This window comes from Aptenodytes patagonicus, chromosome Z (genome assembly GCF_965638725.1).
Source record: "Aptenodytes patagonicus chromosome Z, bAptPat1.pri.cur, whole genome shotgun sequence".
In the NCBI taxonomy this organism is placed as follows: domain Eukaryota; kingdom Metazoa; phylum Chordata; class Aves; order Sphenisciformes; family Spheniscidae; genus Aptenodytes; species Aptenodytes patagonicus.
Window position 1 is genome coordinate 37,842,860 of NC_134982.1, and position 26,235 is coordinate 37,869,094.

Below are 26,235 nucleotides of genomic sequence, written 5' to 3' on the forward strand. Positions count from 1 at the left end.
ATGTAGTTTCTCTATAAAGCTAAATATGTAGTGTCTCCCCTGGATAAAAAATATGCATGCATATTTCAAGTAACATTTTTGCTGACTACTGTTCCTCTGCAGAAAGGTTTTTTGAAAATAAAGATGCTGTCTGTAAGTCAAATATTGATGAACAGGGAGTTCCTCGGTAGACTGCTTTGTTTAGTTAGGTACTAAATATTTATGGAAAAAAGTTCTCTGAAATCAGATTTGATTCACAGTATATCACTGTAAAAAATGTAGTTGAAAATCCTTGGTGTTCCAGTGGAATTGTGTAGTATATCAAGTAAATCCTGTTAAAATACCTCTTATGTATCTGATGCTATAACCTGCATAGGAACATCGAGGTGGCACAGTAAGAAGTAGCAGTGCTCCTTCCTGTACCAGCTCTTCCTTTGAAGTCTGGTCTGTCTCATTTCTACTCTCTCCTTCCAGGTGGCTGTCAATTTTCCCATGACCTTGATTCTCACTCAAGTTTCAGTAACTCAAATAAGTTTTTCTGTATAGAGATCAAGTTTAAACTGTCTCTTGCTTAACCTGTTTAACATACTTGTATGACCCTCTTATCTTTGCTATTCTGATCACTTCACAAGCCTTACTTGTTTTTCTGAGTGCAAGTGTAATCTTCTCATTAATCAATCGAATGCAGTTACTTTTTCTAGCCGTTCCATGTCTCTCATGACATTATACAGTTCTTCTTTTAACATACAACAATTAAATCATTTCAGCGTTGCTAATTAATAGCTACAGCTAATAATAGGACAACAGAGGAACTTCAGAGAAGAGAGGCTCTTTCTGTTTATAGCAGACACTGTTACTTGCCTTTAGAATTATTGATAACTCAGAACCACAGGATTTTGAATCCATTTGGATCAATATACTAAGTTACAAAACCTGGGGGAGAGGTTTCTGGTAGGAGTCTGATATACACCACTGTTTCAAATTAGAGAATATGATGAGTTAGTGGATAAGCACATATTTGTAATGTACAATAAAGCATTGCATTGCTATGGGGAGCCCAGTTTGGGACACTTATGCAAGTAACTAAAATTGCTAGATTGTAAAATCTAGTAATAGTTTCTAAAAGTTGTGGAAGAAATACTTACAAACAAAAGTTGCTGTATCCAATATGTTGTAAGTCATTACTGGACTTATTTTTGTTGGAGAGTGGTATAGGGATCAGGTGTTATGTCCTAAATTACGTGTGGGAACCAACAGGGCACCTAAAATAGGTTGATTCAGAGCAGCTCATTTCTCCAAAGCTGTTATGAGGAAGATACAGGTGAGTAGAAAATACGAATAGAAATTGTGCACTGTAATAGTTTATTAAGTAACCAAAAAAACACAGTTCCATAATTAGAGGGTAGCTTTTTATAACTATCTATTTCAGTTTGATAGGAAAGAGAACACAATATTTAGAAATAGAAAGGCAATATAAATGAAATGGAAAATGGATTATAGATAATAACCTGAAAATATGAGCAGCAATAGAGTATGGAGGATGGAGAAGAGGCTAAAGATATCACCATGAAATCTGTGGGTAGCAAGCCCAAGAACAATAGTAAAGGGATAGGATTTAGGAATGTATTAGTAATAAGATAGCTATTACAGGATGGATATGACCCATTATTAGATAAAGCAACTCTGTAACTGTGTAAAGGTAGAAGTCTTGTAAGAATATTTCTGGTTTGTATCTGGAAGGAAGATGGCTGATGTTAGATGAAGATGATGAAACATCCCCAGTCTATTAGTAGCCAATGGAGGATTTTAAACAATTTCTAGAGAGAAGTAGCATTTTTAAATTGAGAACTTCTATAGCTTACAACTTGATAGGGCTGGTTAAGGAATTTTACTCTTGCTGATCCTCATTTTGAATAAGTATTCGAAGTAAGTGTATATATACTATAACACAGCCATGAGTATTAGAGTAGTCTAGAAGAATGTTAATATTGAGTCAATATTCAGAAAAGGCAGTCAGGATAGGTATTTTTAGGTCAGTTAGTCTGACCTCATTTCTGGCTAAAATAATGAAAATCTGATATGAAATTCAATTATTAAAGTATTAAAGCACAGGAGTATAGTTATACTTCTTAGAATGGCTTTATGGAAAATAAGTTGCATTGAATAAATCTGATTTCTCTTCTGGAAGGCAGTACAAGTCAGTTGATAAAGGTTACTATTCATTTTAATATACTGGTTTTTAAGATGTCTGACCTAACACTGAGACATTCAGATAAAAAATGTAAGCTATGCAATATCAATAATATGTTAAATGGATTAAAAATGGCATGTGCAGTTGATCTGAAAAGTAATTAATGAAGTTTAGGTGTTTCTAAAGTTCTGTAAAGATCAGAGCTAAACTGGATTATTAAACATTTTCACAGAATTAGATATCAAATCCTGGTAAAAGTTGTCAATGGCATTTATGAAGACTGATAAATAATAATGAAAGTAAGGCTGTGAGTATAATGTAAGCTAGGCCCAATAAACTTTTTTATTACAGAAGAACACAAACTACCAGACCCCTCCTATTAGAGGGACCAAGTGGGTCTGAGAATATTTTAGTTGACTTTTATAAAGCTACATGTTTTCACCCCATCCAGCTTCCATCAGCACCATAAATTCTCTTTGAACCATGCATCCAATTTCTATAGTGTACCATTGTTCAGCATTTTCTGTAACACGTATTGTAGTATCAGATCCTCAGGTGGATCTTGCCAGTTACATGCAGCACAGCAACCAGAGCAAATGTTCTTTGTTATGTTTGTAGTACTTGTGACAACATGTGCAGAAAATGGCCACTGGATAAAGTTAAAAAACTGCTATTAGACTACTTGACTGGATGTCTATCAAAAATAGGGTACAGCATACTAGTTTGCTATGAAACTGTCCAAAATCCTACCTAATTCTGCAGGAATTCTGTTTTCCTGCATTACTGTACTTTTTTTTTTTACTTTTTTTTTTTTTTTTAGCTCACCTAGACTTTGACCATATATTGCTGTTACGGACCCTGGTAAGCTCAAGACTCAGTAGTGTTGTCTGTCCCATTCAACTTGTATATCAGCAAAATTCATTTTTATAAGTTAATCTGCAGTGATGACATCTGCCTCAGCATGAAAATATTAGAACTCTTCTGACCTTGAGGAAGATGTTTTGAAGTTTTGATAAGGCACCTATATTCAGCTGCAGCTGTAATAGGTGATGGCTGAATGCTTCAAAGTCAGCTCAGAGCATTTCTCACTTCCATAATGCCTCTGTGATCTGGACTTGTGTGCCCTCCACAGAGGATACCCACTGAAGCACAGTTCACATCTGGTCTGTTCTGGCATGGTTCTTGATAGGTCTCCAGTATAACCATCTGATAGAATTGACTGCCAAAATCAAGACCCATGGCAGTTTACTTGGCAAGCTTAGTGGATCTACTTGGGGATCTAGCACTCACTCTCTTAAGACATCTGCCCTCATTTCTGCTTCTCAGAGCAGGGCTTAAGCTAGGTGCATTTCCTCCTTGCTCTGTTATTTGACATACAGCTACATGCAGTCACGCATGTCAGAGGCGTTATTCCACCTCTCCTTGGCTGAGTGATGTTCTGCCAGTCATTTGCCATTCAGTCAGCTTACCTTATATCCCAATATATGTCAGTCTCTCTTACCTTTCTGCAGTTTACCTTGAATGCTGGCATCAATTTTGGCATGGCATATTTCCTCACTGCTATCTTGGGCCATAGTTTAATATAAGTTAACACTTCTGTTAAAAAGTTCCACCTCTGAGTGACCGTCACTGCTCATTTCTGCCCCTATGAAACTTCCTCCCTCCTCCATTTATGAAATGTCATCATAAACATTATATGGGTCAATTGTGAGCTAGCTCATGAAAATGCAGTTAACCTTTTGAAAACCCAGAGCACCAGCTTTTGTGTACCACAGAGGGTCAGAGCACAGACAGGTTTACATGGTTGCAGGCTAGAGATGCGGGGACTGCCCTTTAGTGGCAGTGCTAATTGAAAATGTCACATGAAACTTCTTCTTGTTACAAAGAATAAGTCTAATTAACAACTCACCACTTTCACGTTAAAAATTCCTGTCATTTGGCAAATTCCTGTTATTTACCATCGTTGTCTTTTTCTCTTGAGCTGTTCTGTGTTGGGGAAGATAGAGCATTGCCAGGAAACATGTTCTTCTCAGAATGACCACAGGCAGATGACGTCCTATTTTCTCTTTATCTCAAAAAAAAAAAAAAAAGAGATAATTATTAGTTGGATTGGGAGGCTCAAATATTTGGGAAATATTATCAGCTCCTTTCCAATAAGAGAGGAACACAAGTACACTGCTACTGCCTGTACTTCCAGCCGCAAAGTCAGTTCTTTGGATAGAAGTAAATCCTTGCAGGGGACTCTCAGAATTCTCCAGCTGTGGTGAGATAGTAAGAAATATTCTTGATAGGACGTTTCCATTGGTGAATGTGTTCTCAAACCGTGTGGATTCAGTTTCCTTGGCAGTACTGCTGCTCCAACTTCTTCAGGCCCAGGGTGTGCAGAACTTGCTTTTTATATGGGTACTCAGATCAGATGCCGGATGCCATTTGAATGATCATTTGTTTCTTCATCTAAAAATGCTAAGCATAATAGATAATTGTAAAATTTTATAATTGGCAAAAATGGACTTTTTATTGAAATAGAACTGTATTTTGCTATGCAGACAAAAATTGATTTATTTTGAAAAGTTTACGCAATTGTATTTGAACTGTGCCAATTTGGAAGTGTTGTTTGACCAAACAAAGGTTTCTTCAGCAGGTCACTGGGACATTTTGCAAACAGCAGCAGATAGTATCACTTAAGTAAATCAGCACTGTCAGTTTTGATTCGAAAGCGGACACCTTTAACATGACTTCAAGTTGCTAGAAAATGTTCCCCACTGGGAACACTTAGAAGCCAAAAGATAAGTCTATTTCATTTATTACACTCCAAACTGTCAACACTTAACCTAGAAAAGTATACCCAGAGTGATTATTTTGTATTGTATGGAGTGGATGATGAGTCTGCCAATCTGTGTTCAGTCAGAATCAGCATAATATTTGGTTACAGGGATGTGTTCCAGTCTGATGAGAATCAGTATTCTTATATGCAGAATATACACCTTTAAAAGAAGATGTCCTATATGCAAAGCAAAATTTGTGTAACTGAACAAATCTCACTATTAAACAAAATCAGGCATTTATTGCTTCTTTTTCACTATGTGTGCTGCTTTAGGAAAAAAAGGAGAAACACAGCTTTTATTATGAAATACCAACCTTTCTTGGTTCTGAGACTAAATTGGTGATAAATTAAGCTAATCTCCATCAGGATTACTCTGCATCTGGGATTTAGGCAAATTGAATCAGAGGCTTGAATAGTGACAGTGAATATCTATTAGACTGTAAACAGAATAATAGGCCCTGTGAATTTTAATGAATGAAGTGAATGGCTGAACTCTTATAGTTTACAGAAGGCATATGGTTAGTGATGCATATAGTATGCCAGGAACAGCATATAATGTAGATGTCTTAATGGATAAAATCTTGATTACTAAAAATGAAGAATAAATAGAAAGATTTTGAAAAGCTTTTCCTTACTCTTCTTTTTCTTCGCTTTTTAGGCTTAGAAGGATAGCACTTCCCTTTGGGTTTTGACTATGATAGGTAAAGATGATAACAGATGTAGCTTACAATATGTTGAATTTTCTTTTATATCCCACTCTGTATTAAGAGTTTAGAGGATTTTATTTAAATGATTCAACCTATGTAACCAAATTGCAAGGTATGTCAGGTTTTTGTAGCTGCGCATGTATGTGTCATGCAAAGTTTAGATGCAAATCACACAGGTGATTTTGTTGATATTAGTGCTACTTCCATTTTCTCACAGTACCTGGGAACCATTCTCAAAGACCGTGACTCTCAAATAGTAGATACTGTGTGAACAGATCCAACAAACTACAGCTGAACAGGAAACTGTTCTCACCAACTTGCAAATAACTTCCTTTTCTGCCTCGGGAAAAAAAAATCTTCTAAGTTTTTCAGAGAATGAGACTGCAACACGCTCAGCTGGGACCTACTTGGAGACTCTGCAGTGCACTCCCTGGAAGGGTATAGATCCACCTGTGATTCCTTTAAATGGCTTGGAGGGACTGCTTTTTAAAGCTGATACTCAGCCCTGTGCATAATCTGGAGGTAGTTAAAGATGCCTAGTTTAAAGATAATGGCTGGTTTGGGGTCAAAAAGATAGAAACGATGTTGACTGCAAAAAGGGCTGACTGGAAGACTTGGAGGATGGACTCATGAGTACAAAGTATATGGTAAAGGCTCTGGGCTTGAAGTAATTGGAAAACTCTTTGGCAAAATGACAGGAAAAGTAGCAAAACTTGGAAAGGAGGAGAAAGGTCTTCAGTAATGATTTATTTAAGAGTTCGTGTAGAAATAATTGTTCAATGTATGTTGATGAGATTACTAAGAAAGCAAGCTGAAGCAGAGAGAACAGAAAGCACCCACGTACAGAGCCTTGTGAAGTCTCCACAGTAATTTAGAAAGGTGGGAGTTGAGGGGATTCCCCAACAGACAGGCCGAAAGAGCTACAGAGAGGTGGGAAGAGCTCTAGTAGGGTGGAATCATAAAAAACAAGCGACAGTATTTTAAGAAAACACAGTTGGTAAGATTTATGGAATTTTTTTAAGAGTGTAAGGAATGCCAGAGCTGACCTCTTACATTAGGTTTCAAGCACGTTTGTTCCAGCAGTGCAGTGGTCTTACACAGGGCATCTGGTTTATAGTTTTTATGCTTTGCGTGTGTTTCTGCAGAAAGATAGCATAAGCTCAGACACTGAACTGAGTATCAGGAAATCTTGGTGCTCTTCACATCTTGGTCACTGACCTGCTATGTGACCTTTGGAGTGTTGCTTCACCCCAGTATTTATTGGTCTGCCCTGAATATTCTTTGTTTGCCATGTCTGGTATAACTGTGCTGACTTTGTCTGCCCTAACTGTTCAGATAATAAACTCTCTGAGATCCCACGCATCTCTTACTGCATGTGTGTGAAGCTCTAATCTCTGTCAGTGCCTTTTTTTTCTCTGCGTAAATAACTGTAATATATGATGTTTTAAAGGAATGGTGCTAGTTTTGCTAGCACCTGTGTAAATCAGAGGTAATTCTGTTGAAACCAAAGAATTTACAGCAGGGGAAAAAATTAATGTAAATGAGGTAGGACTTAAATGCTGAAGTAAATAGGACTTTAAATTATTATTATTATTGCCCATTTCACATAAATATAATTTTAGAAACCAATATATTTTGACAGAAATATTCTGCCTGTCATCCCACGCTGATTATACATATTTCAACTCATTCTCTGCTATAAAGAAAACTATTATTTTTTCCCTGTTATAGGTCACAAAACATGGTAGTTGTGTTGAAAATTTAGCAACGGTACAATGAAAACTATGGAGTGTTTGCCAATACTTATAAAAAAAGCATCAGTCTGAAAACATTTGGGTCTACAACTTAAATTTTTGACAGTCTTAAAGCTTAATGTACAGGAGAGATTATATAACTGTAAAGCTGTAATATTATATATGACCAAATGTCCCTCATATCAGTAAGTATCTGCTGTATGTTCTATAAATGAGGTGCCCAGCTGATGTAGTAAGAGGGGCTTCATTCTACCTAAAGCCATGTTACAAAGAATGCTATGAAAAGAAACAGATTTTTAAGACAAGATTTCAGGCATAAACGAAAGTGTTGAAGCTAAACAGTTATCAAGAGAGGATTGGAAAAGAAAAGGAGAAAAAGCTGACCAGTAATACAAAAAACTCTAATTTTGAATCACAAAGGGAATTTTAAAACACACAAGTATACTCTTAAGTATATATTCTGTACTTCTCTACAGAAATATAAACTACATTGTAATTGGCCAGAATAAGGCCATTGCTGCGTCTTTGTTTAAATATGGTTTGTTTTGAAAACAATCTAAAATTAAAAACTGGCTGTGACTTAAGTAACTTTTCTATTAATTTGTAAATAAATTGAACTATCTTTTAGGACATAGCACAATGTATTCAATTTCCTTTTCTTATAAATGTCAAATATAGGTTGAAATATTTTTAATATTCTTCCCTATGGTTTTCCACACCTGGAGCTGGTTAAGAAAATGCAGTCAAGAACATTCTCAATTTTGTACTTGAAAATAAATGGTTATAAATAAATCATTTGTTTTCGATGGTTTTGAATCAAGAAGGAATGGTATTTTGGTAGAAGATGTAGGATGAGATTGGTAGCAAAGGTATTTTGGAGAAATGTGGAGAAATAATAGTATTTAAACAGTTGCCAGCCAAGTGAGACTTTCTCCCCTCTGTTCTCCTAATGGCAAGCAGGAATAACACAACTTAAGCCAGCATGGGTGTACAAATTCAAATCTTACCTATGATAGGAATCAGATTATTAAATTTTATGCAACACAGTTTCTCATTTATGTCATTGTACCTTAATACTCTTCTTCCTTATTGCATTTTAACTGGTTTGTGGGTCTGTAGTTCTAAATGCCGAGAAGCTGAGTTTTCAGCTTTCAAATACTGAAATCCTGAGGCCCCTTTTATACTGTGTGACTCAAGGGCTTTGTCAGGAAAGCTGTGGTGGGTTTAGCTTTAGTAGTTGAAAAACAACACTGTGCAAATCTGTCTACACTTTTCCAGATGTTCTTACTATAATTGGGTTTGGGATATGACTGAATTCACCTTTTCGAGTTCACAGTCTGTCATCCGTAGCTCAGAGCCATGAAGAAGGCAGGGTTGGGCTAGGATGTTGGACTGTAAACCGTAGGTTTTGCCACAAGGGTAGAAGAGGCTGGTAATATTTTAAATGACTTCAATTAATTTTTCAGATCTTGTCTGTTAGATCCTTAGTTATGCTCATGTGTGTTCAAATTTGCTTGTGTTAATGGATGTGGAAAATTGGGTTGTAGATGCAACTGCAGTACCACATTATTTTGTATGTACATACTGCAATTTCTCAATCTTTATGTAAAATGAAATTTTTACAGGTCGTCAGGTGAGGCATTTCTTCCAGGCAATGTGTGCTTTCATCTTCCATTGATCTCTGTGAAGTTGTGAGCACTATTCTCAGTGCCAATCAACATAAGATTGTTTATTTTAAATCATATATATAAATCTGATACTTAGCTTTACTGGATGTATTTCTTCCTTTCAGCTCTTTATTGAATTAGCCTTTGAAACTTCGCTAGCTCTGCTAGCTTTTAGATAATATTGTCACTCTGGTATTCCCTTGAGTGTATCTTTTTGTTTTGTTTGGGTTTTAACACATTCTACAGCTTGTTTGTTTACTTTATTCTTAATGTAAAAGATAATAAAACCCTATCTTAATTCCTGCAAATATGTACAAATAAACCCAAGAGCTGAGCCACGTAGCTTGAACGTATATGTTCATAAATTTTAAAACTAAAGCAGAAACTGTGACTGAAGACAGGTAAATAAAACCAACCCACCATATTATAAATGTGACCTGTGTGATATTAGTAAAATAATGTTACTACCACTTTAATATTTGGCAATAGCATTCTCAGTTGGAACTGAATACTGAAGTTGGTGGAAGAAGATAAGACTGGTCTATATCTCCTCTACACCTTTACACTCTACTTTCAGGGTGTCTGCTGGAGTCTCTGAAATCACATGTGATCTCTGGAGATCATGAGAATTAAGTTAACCTCCTGAGGCTGACTCATTCCCCTGAGGCAGAATGCTACCTGTTAGAGCCCTTGGCCAGACTGTCGTGTCTTTATTTCTTGTCTACACTCTTGTCCCTTTTCTGATTGAAAAAAAGTTATGCCTAGAAGGTGTTTTTGTTCAAGTGAAGGAGCTAGTTGAGGTAACTTAAATAATATATATAAAAAATGAAATTACTATAAAGAGTTTTTCTTTTCTCTGACATACAGCAATCATGCTGTGAGATCAGTTTAAACATTATTACTGAAAGTATTTTGAAAGTCATTTTTAGAGAGGCAATAAGGACCTACTTCCGTTGAAGAAACTTGAATGCTTGTTTCAGGTGCTGAAACTGCATGACATCATCTCTTTGTGTCACTTTGTCCATTCATTCTGTTTTGTCTTGCTGGTCATGAGCTGTTTGGGGTGGTAATGCTCTCTCAACCTTTTACAGCCTAAGGATTTGCCCTGACCTTAGGCCAGCAATAATTGTTCTACCACAAAAGTAGAGAAGTTCTTTAAACTCAGCGTTCAGTTCTGTGAAATTTAGATCTTGTTTTCCACAGACAGTTGCAACATCTTCACAGTACTTTTGTTTCTTTAGGAAACTAACCTTGTTTCAGAAAAGATCTTCCATTTCATTTTTGATGTAATGTCACATCCTTACACCATCCCAATCTACAAAACAAGTGAGTTTCTAAGAACACATTACTTGTCTCTAAACACACTTACATATTGAACTACACACAAAATACTATGTATAGAATTGTTCTGTATATTATACTGTTCTATACATTTGTGGTTGGTTGACCCCAGCCAGCAGCTAAACACCACATAGTTGCTTGCTCACTCCCTGCCCCCAGCCAGACTGGGGAGAGAACAGGAAGAGCAAAAGCAAGAAAACTGGTGCGTTGAGGTAAGGACAGTTTAATAAGTGAAGGAAAGAAGGGGGAAAAAGCCCCAAGGGATCTAGACCAGTGCCCAGCCAGTCTCTGAGCAGTGGTTACCTGCCAGACTAATCCCCTATCTCCCTCAGTTTTTATTGTTGAGCAAGTTGTTACATGGTATGAACTATCCCTTTGGTCAATTCAGGTCATCTGCCCAAGTGCGTCCCCTCCCTACTTCTTGTGCACCCCAGCCTACTCGCTGAGGGGGCAAGCTGGGAAACAGAGAAGGCCTTGACGCTGTGCAAGCACTGCTCAGCAATAGCTGGTGTGTTATCAACACTATTGTAGTCACAAATCCAAAAACACTGCACCATAGGAGCTGCTAGAAGACAATTAACTCCATCCCAGCCAGACCCAGGGCAACATTATTGCTATTGTACAAAGCACAGTAAAGCTTAAAATTTTCCATAACTGATGTGAGCCATGGCTTCTGCTGTGACATCTGCACCAGTGCAAGACTGAAATCTAGCTATACATAGCTACAGTGCTAGCATCAGACTTTGGTCTGTCTTGGGGCCATTAAGTTTTATTATACTACAAACAATAACAATAGAGTGTGTAAATTAACATGGTAATTACAAGAATAATTTTAGGCATTGACTTCATCATATGGCATTACTTGGGGCCATTGATCAATTTGCATCAATTCCAGGATCAACTACTGTCAGAGCTTTTTGGGATGTAAAGACCTTATTAATAGTATGTTGTCAGGGTCTGTGTATCACCACAGCTTCTTTGAGTGTTTAATTAAATATGACCTTTTAAATAAAAAAAGACCTATATACATCTCAAAACTGGCAAAAGATATGGTGCTAAAAGGTGTTTGCATGCTGAAACCAAAATTGAAAACTATTATCTTAAGAATTAATATTTTGGGTTGTGAAAATGAAGTAAAAAGGCTTATAAGGGAGATATTTTAGAACTGTATGCAACCCAGTGGATGTAATATATACTATATAACCATATGGAGTTGGTAGATAATGCAACAATTGCTACTGAGTAAAAAGAGCTGGGTACTTTAAGGTTGTTAGAATTTTAAGATTTTTTTTTTTCTAGTTGGACCAGTAGCAATTGCACTGGTCCGACAAGATGTGTCGTAGATTTGTTTTCAGGAATTAATCACGGATTCCTCCTCTAATTGGCTGGTAGCAGCTAAGTGTGTCCCACAGGAATAACTGTGACGGTGACATCTAAGTTGGGAAAATGACTTTACTAACAAAATATCCCCTAGATTTGACACTGAAGAAAAACAATGAGAAAAGATCAAATCCTAGTATTACTAGTACTAATAAAGGCATTGCTGTCATACATCAATACAGTGCTGAAGCCATATTCTTCATTGATTTCATTGCAGGCAGTTTGTATCATGTATGTATGCTTATAAGTTTAAAACCAAGCAATTCTGAAATACACAGTGGGAAATGTTTTCGTTTAAAATCCTACACTTAGCTCCAGAATGCGTTGAATCAGTTTCTTAATCAAAGAATTATATACTGGCTTCAGTACACTCACCAACAAAACCTGTGTTGGTTAACTCTTAGGTTTTTGTCATTTTCAGTTTGGAAATTATTCTTCGTAACCCAGTTAAAGACCTATGTGGCTTTGACATTGAACATTTCTGTAGTAAAGCATGAACTGACATATAAATGAAATCACTAATAAGTAAACAATTCAGCACGTGAATATATTTATATATGATGGATGAGGATATATCAACAGAAAAAGCAACTTAAAATCATAGGGAGGCTATCTTTTTTTAAGGCACTTATCCAATGAAAAATGTATATCAGGACATTATATTACAACTTAATAATGTGAAGAAGGCAGGTTCAAAAACAGCTGGCCTCTGAGAGTCCGATTTGAAAGTCCATAAAGTAGCTTTATTTTTCACATACGGTGAAAGACCATGCTTTAGTGTATTAGAACTGCTCAGGGAAAAAAGGAATTGAAGTGCAAGTCCGCTATATGTATGATTTACTGTGATTACATATAACGTGTATGCTTGCATATCAAAACCTACTAGTTGTAATTTTCTCTTCCTTCATTTTTGTTTAAACTTCCTTTTTCTTTTTTTTTCTTTTTTTTTCTTTTTTTTTTTTCTTTTTTTTTTTTAAATTGCTGCTATAGATTCTTCAGGGTCTTCTGGTACCTTCCTTTCTGGAACTCTGAACTAAAAGACAAGCATAGTGGAGCTGCAGTTTCTGGGTTCCACTGTTGCTATTGCTATCAGCTTGTTCATTCGTCATGAACCTCTTTGGGATTTTGGATACACCAATAAAATTTATCTAATAATATCATAAGACTATTGTCTGGCAGTGGTTGTATGTTGTCCAAGATGTTCCAGTCAATGTTTATTATCATGCTTTTTGTTTGTCTGTGCTCAGCTACTTATCATTATTTGTAGTCTTTCCATGTGGCTTTGCCAAATGTCAATTTCCTTGACATTTTACTCCTTTGATTTACATTTCCTCTTTGCACCAGTATACAAATGTGCATCTCCTAGCCTGATCACCTATGTCTGAGAGAGATCTTACTTTTAAAATTTGGGAAGCTGATTCAGTTTGATTGAAAAAAGTACCGTTGAGCTTGTTTTTCCATTGTCAAATACATCTCCTACATGTTGCAGGAGCCAATTTACTGTTGGACCATTTCAAATGCTACAAAAACATGTTGTGATTTATCTGTAATTTTTTTTACATAGTGTGTGCTTTTCTACTTGGGGCTCTATCCTTTCTCAGTCTGTTTCCTTCTATGAGCTTGGTCCAAGTTGCCCTAGCTCCCTGCCTATAACATTTCAAGTTTCTTCATTCCTCTCAGCTCTATGTACAAGATATTTTGTTGGAAATACTGTGGATGGAGGGACCCACACTTGAATCAGAAAATGGGACAAATTTCAGTGTACCTTCTCTCCCCAAATTTGTGGTAGGGTAATTTTGCTTTTAAGAATTAAATTTTAGCTAAATACAGAAAAATGTTAAGTTGGGAAGTGGTAGAAAAATAAACAAATCTTGGAATCAGGTGAATCTGTTGTGCTTTCTTTGAAATATATCAGCAAATGCTCTCTAATGTCTGTATTTTGAATACAACAGAGGCTGTAGAGTACTTTACCCCAAATGCCGATAAACAGCCTTCATAATTTTGCAGTCAGTTTCTATGAGATGAAGGCATTCTGCAGAAAAAAGAATTTTCAGGAGCTTATCAGCTACTGGTGAGAGATAGTTTAATAAGATGAGCCCCACATATGACAATCGAAAGAAAACCTTATTTTCTCATTTTAAACTCAGCCAAGGTGTCTGTGTTGACAATCACAGTTCTGCTTGAGTCATGGAAGTTGAATACGCTAGGAGGATCTTCTGACAATGAGTTAATGCTCTTGTCTCTCAGCCAACAATTTTGAAATAAAATTGTCTTGCTCTGCTTTTGACAAAATGCTTTTGTCATACTTGCATAAATATTGAAACAAAATAACTTCAGTTATACAACCGATGATTTATACTAATGCTTAGTGTTATTTCACTGAACCAGAGAACTTTAGGAATAGGAGAGGTACGAACTTGAACCATCAATTCTTTATTGTGCAATTTTGGCCACACTGTTCACATGTTCATGTGTTCAGCTGTGGAAGGTATTATTCGAACTCAGTACTTGTGTGGTGTTGGGGAACAAAATCCAAAATCAGGTTTGAATTCCATTCAGCTTTCATTCAGGTCAACCAAGTCTTTTCAGCAGAATGTTTCATACTGTTTCTTTTATTCCAGTTTTAAATAAACAAAGGAGAGTGGTCTCACCACTGCTGGGTTTCTTCTTTCCCGTTAACCGCGAGTACAATTTTTTGTCTAGTCATCGCTCTATTTTTTACTTTTCCTAGGTTTTTACATCAGCTTTACTAAATTCTGGTAATCCCTTTTTCCACTCCAGATAATGGTTCTCCTTTCCTATCATTTAAACCTTTCAAACAGCTTTCTTTTGATAGTATTCTTCTGTTTTTCTGGATTTTTTTTTTAAGCTGCAGGCATCTTTCTCGATTAGTGGTGTATACCACATTTCAGAAATGATCATAGAAAAATTGTCCTTTATTATTAATGTCTTTATTAGTCACTAATAATAGAAGTAATGATAATAAAGGCAGTTTAATTATGCAGCATTAACAGCATCAGACATCCTATCAAGCTCTAGTTCTTGCTGAACACTAATGAAAAGTCTTCAACAGCAGAAACGGGATCCAAAATTGAGGCTTCTCTTGGCATCCCTGTTTCAGACCTTGTCAAAGCTAGGGTTAAAGAACAATTGCAGTGGTTCTGGTCTGGCACCTGATTTTCCTCCCACCGCCTGAGCTGATACCTGTTTAAAACACTACTATCTGCTAAAAGCACCCTTGCAAAGAGACTGCCTGGCCTGGATAGGCCTTCTGTGTGAGCCAGCTGCTTAGGGAATACAACCCTTCCTATGCAGGCCTTGAATAATAATACGGTGGACTTGTGTGCTCCAAGGGTATGCTGCTTATCAACAATGGATAACCACTACTGTGATGATTTAGATTGTAGAAATTGTATTGGGAAGAATCGGTAGCCAGGACAGTTTTGAATTACCCTGTCCTGGTGGGAACCAAATTTCAGGTTTTGATTAAAGAGGTATACTGGTGTTTCTTCATGCAATGAGGTACGAATAAGCTTTAAAAAGGTGTCTGTTTGACCACCTGTTTGGCCTGACACCTCTGTTGTTATTTCAAGAACATTTCTGGTAGACTGGATCAGGAAAGGATTTTTAATTGATTCTGTGGAAGCTGCTTTGTCTTACTACTGATGGCATTATAAATATAGTTATTTTGCTAAAAATTGTACCTATCTTTAAGAACATTTTCTGTTTTAATGTATTAATTAATATTTTGTGTTCTAAATACCATGTTATTTAATATTATGGCACATATCCTATTGAACCAATAACGCAGAATGAAGATAATTCCTATCTAAAGGAGCTTAGTCTAAATTATACTCTTTTTTCCATAGTGTTTGCACTTCAAGAAAAATTGCAATGCAGTATTTTTTGCTTGCATCTTCCAGGCTTTAACCAGAGAGTTACAGCACAGCGTACAAGAACTGAGAACAAAAATCAAACAGGCAAAAAAAATGGGAGAAGTGAGAGCATGCAAGAAGGGTCTTTCCCAAGAGTCTGTTCAGTTGGCAGCATCTATCCTTAATGTTTCAACAACCGATCTTGAGGAGATATTAGAAATAGAAGATGATGAGGTAAGTTATTTTAAGGACTCTTCAGTAAAAAGGGGCTAGATCAGAAGATACTGTATATTTCCATTCTTGAAGAAAAGGATTTCCAGGTAAAGCCTGGAATTTCATTGTGCAGCATCCAGCACAAAAAGAACACAACAGTTGGATTTAAATAAAAAGGTCAGGTTAGAGACTCATAAGGTGGCAAGACTTTGGGCATGCATAAATAAAATATAAATATGCTGGTTTGAGCATGTAGATGTAGAGACATTTTTTTGAAAATTCTTAGTAGTTCCTTTTTCATGAGACTATTTGGCAGGGTTATGCATTTTAAATAGAATTCTGCATTAATGAAAACAAAATTAGAATGTGTCTTGCTGTGCCAGATTGATTCCATTGATGCTTCCTTTGTTGAATTGTGATTCCTATTAAAGGTATTTCTAGTAGACAGATGGTTTCTGGGGGAATCCATTGCCTTTTTTTGTTGATTCTATCACACATTTTACTATGAAATATTTGATAGTGTTTCATCAAATCACCCTCTATTAAATAGATACAGTAATAGCATTTCTTATCCAGATTTATTTAGGCCTGATCAAATAATGCATGAAAAAGCCTGTACACTTACTTTAATAAGAGTGTCTAGGAGTTGACCATGTAACAGTACTCTGGTGATGACTTAGGTTTAGCCTTATTGGAGCTTTATATTACAGAAGAGAGTTTTCACGTTGGTTAGATAAAGGTGCATTGTATGTGTATGCGCTGATATGGATTACATTCATGAATACAAATAAAATGGACTGATCCCTGCCCTGTTTACTAATATCTACACACCCCTGTAAAGTGATTCACTTTGACAGAATTGTTCCATGCTTACCTCATTCTCAAAGCAATTTCTACATCCTATATATTTTGTTGTAATCACTGTTGTGAATATTTGTGTAAAACACAAAAATATACTTAACTATAAATAGAAGACAAATTTAAAATACAGGTGATTAATTTACACTACACAAATTTTAGATACATATTCCATTTATCAGTATATAGACTCAGGAACCTTTACAGTGAACTCATAAAATTTACACATAGATCACACATACACTTGTATATTCATGTGAAAAGAACATGCTGTGCACGTTTCTAGGGACAATCACAGATAAGGATAGGTTTCTAAATTTAACAGAGCCCTCATACTTGGTGGATATGCTTCAGATAACTAGTTTTGCAAGCATAGTTCCCACTCCCACATGCTGTTTATTTAGTGTATATCCAGTTACATATTTCCTTTATTGTTCATTATGTTCTTTTCACGTGGTGTCAAAATATTGTCTGTTATATTTTTTTATTTTTAGGAAACAGCAAAGACAAAAATGGAATTTGAAAAAGATAAAGAGTGGCTGCAGTATATACAGAAACTTCTTGAAGCACAGGTGCTAAATTTACATCTTCCTTTAATGAATTATAACTTTCTACTCTGAGTAGCTAAGTGTTTTTAGGTTGTAATTAATCCGTTGCATTTGTAATTATGTTGCCATTGATGGTCCCAAATTATACTGTGATAAGGCAATGTAAAATCCTTACATTGTAGCATTTCCTTTTTATTGCTTTTAAAATAAGAGTCACTGGATAAAACTGAAGAGATGCTAACCAAGGATTCGTGATAGCTAACTTAACAGCTGAAACCAGTGAAACAATGCTGGAGAAAACCAGCACAGATCTTGGCAAATGTGTTAATTGAATTATTGAGACAGTGTGTAGTGCTTGCTAGAGTGAAAAGGATCCATTCTCTCATACCTCTTAGGAAAAAGAGATTTTTTATTATGTGCCTTTAAAGTTAGTAGTTGATATGGACACCTGAGGAGTTCATGGGTTTCAGTGACCTTTTACTGTGGACCTGTTTCCAGTCAATTCATGTTTTCCTCATAGCCAGACAGCTGTTTATTATCGTGTCTTCCCGCATTCTCTACAATATTTTCTACTGAGACCTCGAGCAGCTTGTTAGTGGGAAGTAAATATTGATTTGGCATCCTGTCAATGCAGAAAGAATGAAAAAATTTCCACCAGAGGCCCCTCAAACATTTTCCTATCGACATTTTCTGGGCAGAGAGGAAAGCTGCATAGAGGATGACAAGGCTGAGACTAGCAGAAATCCCTGAGGGGTCCATTGAGACTGCCGCTGTGACCTGTGTGATACTTTTTCTTCTCTTTCAAGTCTTTTTTTTAATACACACAGAGTCTGCTGGGATGCTCCCCTCTTGTAAGTGATCAAGGGCAGTTTATTGGCAGGTGAGAGCCCTGCTTTTCTAGCCATAGTCAGCTTTTGTTTGGACATCACTGACAACACACACTGACTCTTGAAACTTTTCCATTATATTTTAGTTGTCTCCTTTATTCAGATGATGGGTAGCTGATGTCTGAAAAGAAATAAAATTTGATGTATAAATCCAGTGTTCCTAATGCATATTCACTAGCATGGGTCCATTAGCGATGTAGTTCATTTCTGTTAAGAATGTGGATGATTGAAAATATCTTGAAAGCCATTTCAAGGGAACCATCACATTTGGATTTATATTTTTTATCATTAATAGCTTTTGTGTCTAGGTTTTGTCCTATGACCAGATTTTAAAAAAAATGACAGGTTTTCCCTCTTTCATTATCAAAACTTACTAGCATTAAGACTGCTTAATTGCTGCAGTGGAGGAGGTGGAAATATCAGTTTGCTTTTACTGGCTTTGTCAGAAATACTGGCATTTTAGTTTAACCTCGTAGTGTTACATGGAACTCGGCAGTAAAAGCACAAATATTTCTATTCACTAAATTGCCTTCATTTTAAGAATTTTTTTAAAATCTATAAATGTAAAGATTCTGTCCATATTATGGACTCCAAAATAGGAATCAGATTCATGGAAAATGACAGAGAATTCTTATTCTATTTTTTGTTATCATTCTTTGGCAGATTGTTAAAAAATCCTAAGCAGAATTTTATCACTTCTCTTTGTCTGATATAGACAGACAGCAAAAACTAGGGCACGGAGAGTGAGGGGGTCGTTGACTGTGTAACCAACTATATTAGGATTGCAAATATTAGCTAAGGATAGAGGAACTCATTGCTCTTAGCCATATCAGTTTGTGTACAAGTTAATAGAGGTTTTCAGTGTTTTTTGCTCCATCTTGTGGGGTTCCTCAGGAGGAGCTCTGAGGATAAAAGTAATTCTTGGCAAGCCGACTGTCTTTAGAATCACAAGGAGATGAGTGCTTTTTGGGAGCAGCCAGCTCTGCTTTTCATTTCTGTCCATGCGAAGTCACATGAATGGAAATTGCTAAGATTTCTTGGTCTCTATTTGGGAGCAGCTCATGGAAGAGCTCTATGCCCTTTAAAATCCTTAACTCATATCTTGTAGAGAGTTTGGCTGTGGTTTCCTTTAGTAGGCATTAGTAATATTTCTTATCAGAAAACTAAAGCTCGTGGTGAAATGAAAGCTTTCTGTCAGGACTTTGCTTGTAACAGACTGCTCACTTAATGATACAGGTTGGCAAACTGTGTATGCATTTGCACCTTGAACAAAGATGCAGGCTTGCCCTTTTCTGTTATTCTGAGAAAATGTTCAGCTGAAAATTGCATCGGATCACTTAATATTGCAGTTTGATATAGTGTCTTTTTGTGCCATTGAGCCAGGACTTTGGAACATAATTGCCCAGCAGTATTGATTTAATTGCCTAGGTTTATTTGTGGACTCCTAATTATTGACTGGAGGTAAATTTAATGGAGAAACCTTTATGAACACTGGGAAACTGCTGCTGTTGCTGTTATACATAATGAACTGCATCATATTCCTTTAGATCATTCTTCAAGCTAATTTTATTCCGCTGTGACAGTATGATAACATTTAAAATGTCATAGACATTTTATTTTTATTACTGACATACGCCATTTTACTGCTGCATTAGAATTTTGGGGGGACTGAGGGAAGCACTAGTTGCTTTTTACTGTCATTTTATAGATTCCCCTAAAGTGTAATGATAAAGGATAGCACACCTCTGTTTTACACTTCATCTGTACCTTTATTTTCCATACTCTTACGACTCGAAAAAGTAATTTCTGTCAGCTTTACAAGAATGTTAATATTTCAATGATAAATATTTTTGCATTGCTGAAGCTCACAGACCCCGGTCAGAGTTTGTGTGTCCTTATTTTATCAACTGCTATAGAAACACATGTGAAGAAACAACACCACTGCTAAGAAGCTTACAATTTCATAGAGACATCTCTGCATCAAGATGTTATTATGTAAATAAGAATCATATAATCAAAAAGTACAGTCATGTTCTGAATTCTACAGAGCTGGTAAAAATCACTTATTGTCTAAACCTATGTCTTCAATGGCCAACAAGTGTTTTCTCAGTTGCCTTTTTGTATTTGTACATTAACACCCAATGGCTAGAGTGTTCTCACTAAAGTATAAAAATGAAACATCTTAATAACTGACATAAGGATAAAAGGTAAAAGGTTCTCTTGCCTGTGAAGAACCTGTATGTGGAGAGGCTTCAAAGGAGCACATGCAGATATCTGCTATCTGCATAGGGGTATCTGAGTCACATGTAGAGACATCAGACTGATTATGCATTAGTGATTGGGCATGGGAGAGAGAAGCTGGGAGAGGTATCGCATGATAGACCATTGAGTTTTTAGTGGTTCGTGGTATTTGGGATAGGAGGGAACAAGGATGGTTATCTTGTTATGTATGTGTGTTTACAGCTTGCATGGCAAGTGATGAGGCTTTTACCTGCTTTCTCCCTCATATCTGGGTGTGTATGTCTTCTTATTTGAACACGGCACAGTGTAGTAGCACTCTCTTTTTATAATCATAAAAAAAAACCCCAAACCAGCAACCTTCTCTAGCTTTTCCCCATCACAGGAAACTTACATAGCTAAACCAAGAGGATGACTTCACATAGCTTAGACAAGGTTTCTTGTATGACCCAAGGCTTTCATTCATTGTGACTGATTGTAAGGAACAGCGTCTTGGAACAATCCATTAATAATTTTATATGTGACTACAGCATGTTAGCCCAATCCAGATTACTGCCTGAAGTCTCCAAGAACTATTTTTTAATAAAATACAAATCATCTGCCTAACTCTTCCAAGCATTGAACCAAATGACAGCATTGATTTAGCACGTCCCTTATCACATATACAGCAGCACTTGCCTTCTCTCCCTCCTCATGTACTCCTTGGGATATCACATCTCACATAAACAAAGCTGCCTAATAAAATCTTTCCTCTCATGACCTCATTATGAATCTTACAAATCATATTCCAATGGTGAAAACTTCCAGAAAAACTCCCTCCCCTCTGTTCTGTGGGCTCTCTGTAGGTATGTGAATAATCCATCTCTAGAACAGGGTTTGGAACAGTATATTCACTCTTCATCGATAGGAATTTTCCCCAACCCCTTTTTAGGATTTGCACTGGCTTCTAAATATAGATTTCCTCTGGTGTCATCTGGGAATGTGCACTAACAGCTATGGTTGTTTCCTTTCAAATTTCTTGGGTTGGAACTTGCCTGCTTTGCTTTCATTAGTCTCCCTCCAGCCTGTGTCTGCTCCTTCTCTTTCAACAGGTCTCTGCTCATTGCCTGTCCTCTGCTCACGTTCACACCTGTATTCACACACGCACAAACACACATGTGCACACTCGCCACTGCCAGCATCACCAGTTGTTTCAAGTACCTGCACCGTAAAAAGCAGCACCATTGCAGTCTGAACCATATCCTGGGCACCATTACCATTGGTATCGGACCATCAGAAAGTAACCATGATTTTCTTGTAATTACAAGAATAAGAGCTCAATCCTGTGCACTGACAATCCATTATGGTATAAATCTATGTTTTATCTCATGCACAGAAACAAAACCACATTACATCACTTATCCTGGACTGAAAGCAAGGAGAGATTGGCTTGATGACTCAGGATAAGAATACAGGCAGACACATATATATTTATATAATCACGTATACACAGCCGTCACAAAGCAGAATGGATAAAGAACAATAGTGAAGTGACGCATTTCTCTAATTTTTTTTGTAAACTTTGACTTTTAGTTTATAGTGAAATTAGGAGGTTGTGGTCATTATAATCTGAGTTTCTTTAGTTTTATTTCAGGTTATTTTTTGTGGTTCACTTAATTCAATTTAAGGCAGCTCTGCAGCGTGTTTGGATAGTTTTGTTGGGCAAATGTATTATACTGATGTCCATATGGGGAGATTTAAAATAGGTGTAACCGTTAATTTGTGTATTCCAGAAATTAAATACCTATATTTTTATGTTAACACATTTTAGACTTTGTGAAGCAGAGGCCAAGTAACATTGTACTCTATGAATGGAGACTCTGTGTCTCATTAGAATAACAACATTGCCTTGCATTCATTATGAGTCTTTTCACTGGCAGATGAGTGTATATTTATGCACTTGTGCTGAGTGAGACTCAGTCGTGTCGTGTAAGGTTGGTAAATATTACTAGTTTATTTTTTACAGAACGGATCTCCGAAAGAAGTATACTCAAGGTCAGAATAAATAGGTGAGAGAAATCGAAATAACTGTCAGCATTCCTGACTCTTTAGGATCATATTACCTTACAGTTATCTATACACCAAGATATCTGTCCGATAAGTTGTGTAAGAAATATGCCATTTCATTCATATGGCTTTCTAGTAACAAAGAAGAAATCTATAATTCTGGTAAAGATAAATAAATAAATAAAAATCTTTACATCCACATGTAGTTTGCGCTCTCAAATGTTCTGAATTTATACAAATAAATTAAATACTACTTCTCTCAAAGCCTACCATAATATACTGATTTAGGATCGCTGTCATTGTTAATGCTTAGTGTTCAGATAAATTGGTTGTGGCACAGATAACTGGAAAACATTTGAAGGAAGTATCATTCTGTATTAAAATATATAATTATCAGTGGTATAAACAAGGTTTCACTCCTTAGGTATGCACTTAGCACTCACTGAACTCCCCAAGCCTTCCCCAAGCATATGGCAGGTTTGGAAGCTGGGATGAATACTTTGGAGTAGAGACATCTTCAGCGGTTGTGAAGTTCTGGGGAGAAATGTAGAGGGAAGCTTCCCAGGATAGTTACAGAGCCATCATTAAAAGTAAATCTGACAGGCTTCTATTAAAGATGAAGACTGTAGAGACCATCCAGTTCTGGGTGTCTGTATGGAAAGAAAACCAGATAAAAACATACAGCACTTCCTCTGAAACCAACAAATGTTGAAAGAATGACATAACATTCAACTTTCAAATGCTCTTGATTTAAATGAAAGATTTAAATTGAAAGAGTTCTTGAAAGATCACTTTGCTATGACATGGAAGCCACAGAGAGTAGTGAGCAGCAAGTAAAATGTAGCTAGAATGATATGAGCCAGAGACATCAATAAGAAACCATTCATCTCAGGTACAACATTAAGGAGGTGAAATGTATCAGAAATGAATGTAGTCAAGCTAGGCAAGAAGAATTAGAGACTTTGAGGTAATGGTATAGTGTTCTCGTAAAAAACATATTTAGATGAGGAGGGAGAGCAATTAGAGTGAACAGGATGCTGGGGTCAGTGTTTTTAGTGCAAAGTAGCAAGTGAGTGTCTCAGAATTTCAGATAAGATTATGTCTTATGTTACTCTGAATAGATTTGTGCTCAGTGAATTGGATCCCTCTATTCCCCCAAAAGTCATCACAATAGCATACAGGAGAAAGCTGACAGGTGCAGATGACTACTAGAAAATTCTTACCATAGACAGAAGTTATTTATGACAGATGGAGACATGTCTGGCCAGCCAAGTACCAGCCCTTCAAAACCCCTTTTCCTGTAGAAAAGGGAAATAATGCATATTATTGTTCTTTTTCTGTAACTGCAAAGTGACTGTTGAGCAACATGTAGGATTGCCATTACAGTCACTTCATGATAGATGCTTGCTATTAACAAGATTTTCCTTGCTACCATTTTAGATTTTTTTTTTTCCTGGCTTGTTAGTAATTACAAATATCAGTATATAAATTCATATCTATATATCAGTTCAGACATTACACCAGCATTTATATTTGATGTACTTTTATGTCTGGGTTTTTTTGTTTGGTTGGTTTATATTTTTTGTTTCATATATCTAGGAAACAAGCAGTGCTCTATCTGGTATAAGTACCATACAGTTTTTCCTTTAGGATGGAATATTGAAGTGGAAAAATAAAATCAGAGCAGCAAAACTCAAATGTGGAACTAGAGAGTGGTTCTAGGTGCAAAAGTATTGCCTTGAACTACAGTTGTGAAAAGCAGAGGAAGCTGGTGATTGGCCTGCTCAACCACCTGCTATATTTTACCCAATTTATTTCTGGTGGCCTTATTAAGGTAAAATTATCTCCCCTTCTGATATGAGCGTCAGCTATTACTTTTGGTGTGAGACTGACCCCTCGGTCACCGCTGGTCTCACCAGGAGTTCAAGAAAGCTGACAGAGCTCTCTGAAGCTGACAGAGGCTTTCCAAGGGTGAACAAAAACTGTTTGGTTCTCCTCTGTCACAGCACTGACCACTGTCTGGGTGGAGCTGCAACGACTAGTGTTTTGTGCCATGTCCAAAAGTACTTCCCAGCATACAGTGCACTGACGCACCAAGACTGTGAAAGAAAACCTCTTTAAGCATTAAAGCAATGATGCTGAAAAATATACCAAATATCTTTCTTTGAAGACATCAATTGTGCAAATACATCTTTTATATTGGAGAAGATATAAAAGAGGTTTTCACTTTTCCCTGTAAATATGTAAATACAATTTTTTGGTATTTTCTTTTAGAGGAGCAGATGTTTATGTAATATCCCAATAAATGCAATTGGAGCTCCTGGGGTTTTGGGTTTTGTTTTGCTTTGGGTTTTTTTATTTACAAGTTTTCACATGTGAGTCTAAGGCAGTTGCCACAGCATTGAGAGCTGTACTGGTAGTTCTGTCTCATCCTCCTGAGAGTAGCAAACATACACTACCATTTCTGCATGCCCTAGAGTTGACTGTAACCTCTTATTGATCAGCTGATTGAAGATAAATGACAGAGATGCTGGTACTGCAGTTTACATCATTAACATGGTCAGTAACGCATGAATTGTTCAATAAGGCGTTTATCTTTTTTCATTTTACTCTGTTCTTTTATCATTTTTATGACAGAGAGAAAATTTTCAGACACTAACCAGGTGGGTGAACTTTAAAGATCAGATCTGTGCATGTGTGGTAGTTGTCAGAACTAAGTGAAATCTAATGGTTTAAAGATATATAATAAATGTTTTTCACATGAAGAAAACAAAGTTCAATGATCATTTTTCTTACTATGTTTCTTTTTCAGTTTCCTTTTGCCTCATACTTAATGGATGCCATAATGGAAAAATTAAATGAAAAGAAGAAACTGCTAGAAGAGTATAGTTCTCTGATGAAACACACTGTATGATGTTGCTAAGACCTATCTTTGCAAAGTGTGATTAAAATATGTGTGCTGTTTCCTCATGTCTTTCCTCTTCACATAAAGAACTGTCAATATGCATGGTCAATACATAAGTAGAAACTGTGAACTAATTAATTGTTGAACAAGAGGAATTAATTACGTTCCTATTTAGAAAGGAGTGTGGTGTTTGATTCCTGAAGACAAAAATTGCTGCAAATCAATGCAAAGTTAAAAATGATTTTCCTTTAAATGCATTAGCAGTGAACACCAGTGCAGGCTTTGTAGAGAGAGGATGTTTTTGATATGACCAATACGCATCTGTACAGTTCAGAAAGTACAAAAAGCAGCTAAGTAACTCCTGGTTGTACCAGTCAGAACAGTAGAAGTAGGATTTACAAAGGAACTGGGAATGTCGTTGGGATTTTGAATACTTAATTTCTTTTAGCTTCCTTGTAAATTCCAGCTTTATGATATATGCTACATAAAATGATGTGCTTTCTTTATGCTGGAAAAAATGAGAAAATGAATGATCGTACAAAAAAATTATTCGATTATTCGATTTTACAACAGATATCATTATCATTATTCATATTGGGTGTGGAATCAGAAGCAAGATCTATTTGGCCTAAGATCACTCAACAGAAGTATGAAACAGAAGTTTTCTGCACATCAGTCCAGTGCTTTTCCTACAATGTCACTGTGCTTCTTTTAATGTATGGAGTACACTATTTGGTGTCTCTAAGAAAAGCATGAGGAAGGGAAGACATCACTAAACTTCTGCTTAGTCACACCTGGTGACAACAGGGGCTTGAGAGAATT

General features: G+C 36.4%; 1 protein-coding gene across 2 annotated transcripts in view; it reads left to right on the forward strand.

Moving 5' to 3' along the window:
* The window catches only part of CNTLN (centlein), a 215,096-nt gene extending 189,622 nt beyond the window's left edge, over positions 1-25,474 (forward strand). For both annotated transcript variants that reach the window (XM_076362507.1, XM_076362509.1), the window contains 3 exons: positions 15,767-15,952; positions 17,284-17,361; positions 25,321-25,474. In XM_076362507.1, the coding sequence (XP_076218622.1) occupies positions 15,767-15,952; positions 17,284-17,361; positions 25,321-25,422 (366 nt within the window). In that variant the 3' untranslated portion in view covers positions 25,423-25,474. The remainder of the gene's footprint in view (positions 1-15,766; positions 15,953-17,283; positions 17,362-25,320) is intronic.
* The last annotated feature ends 761 nt before the right edge of the window (positions 25,475-26,235 follow it).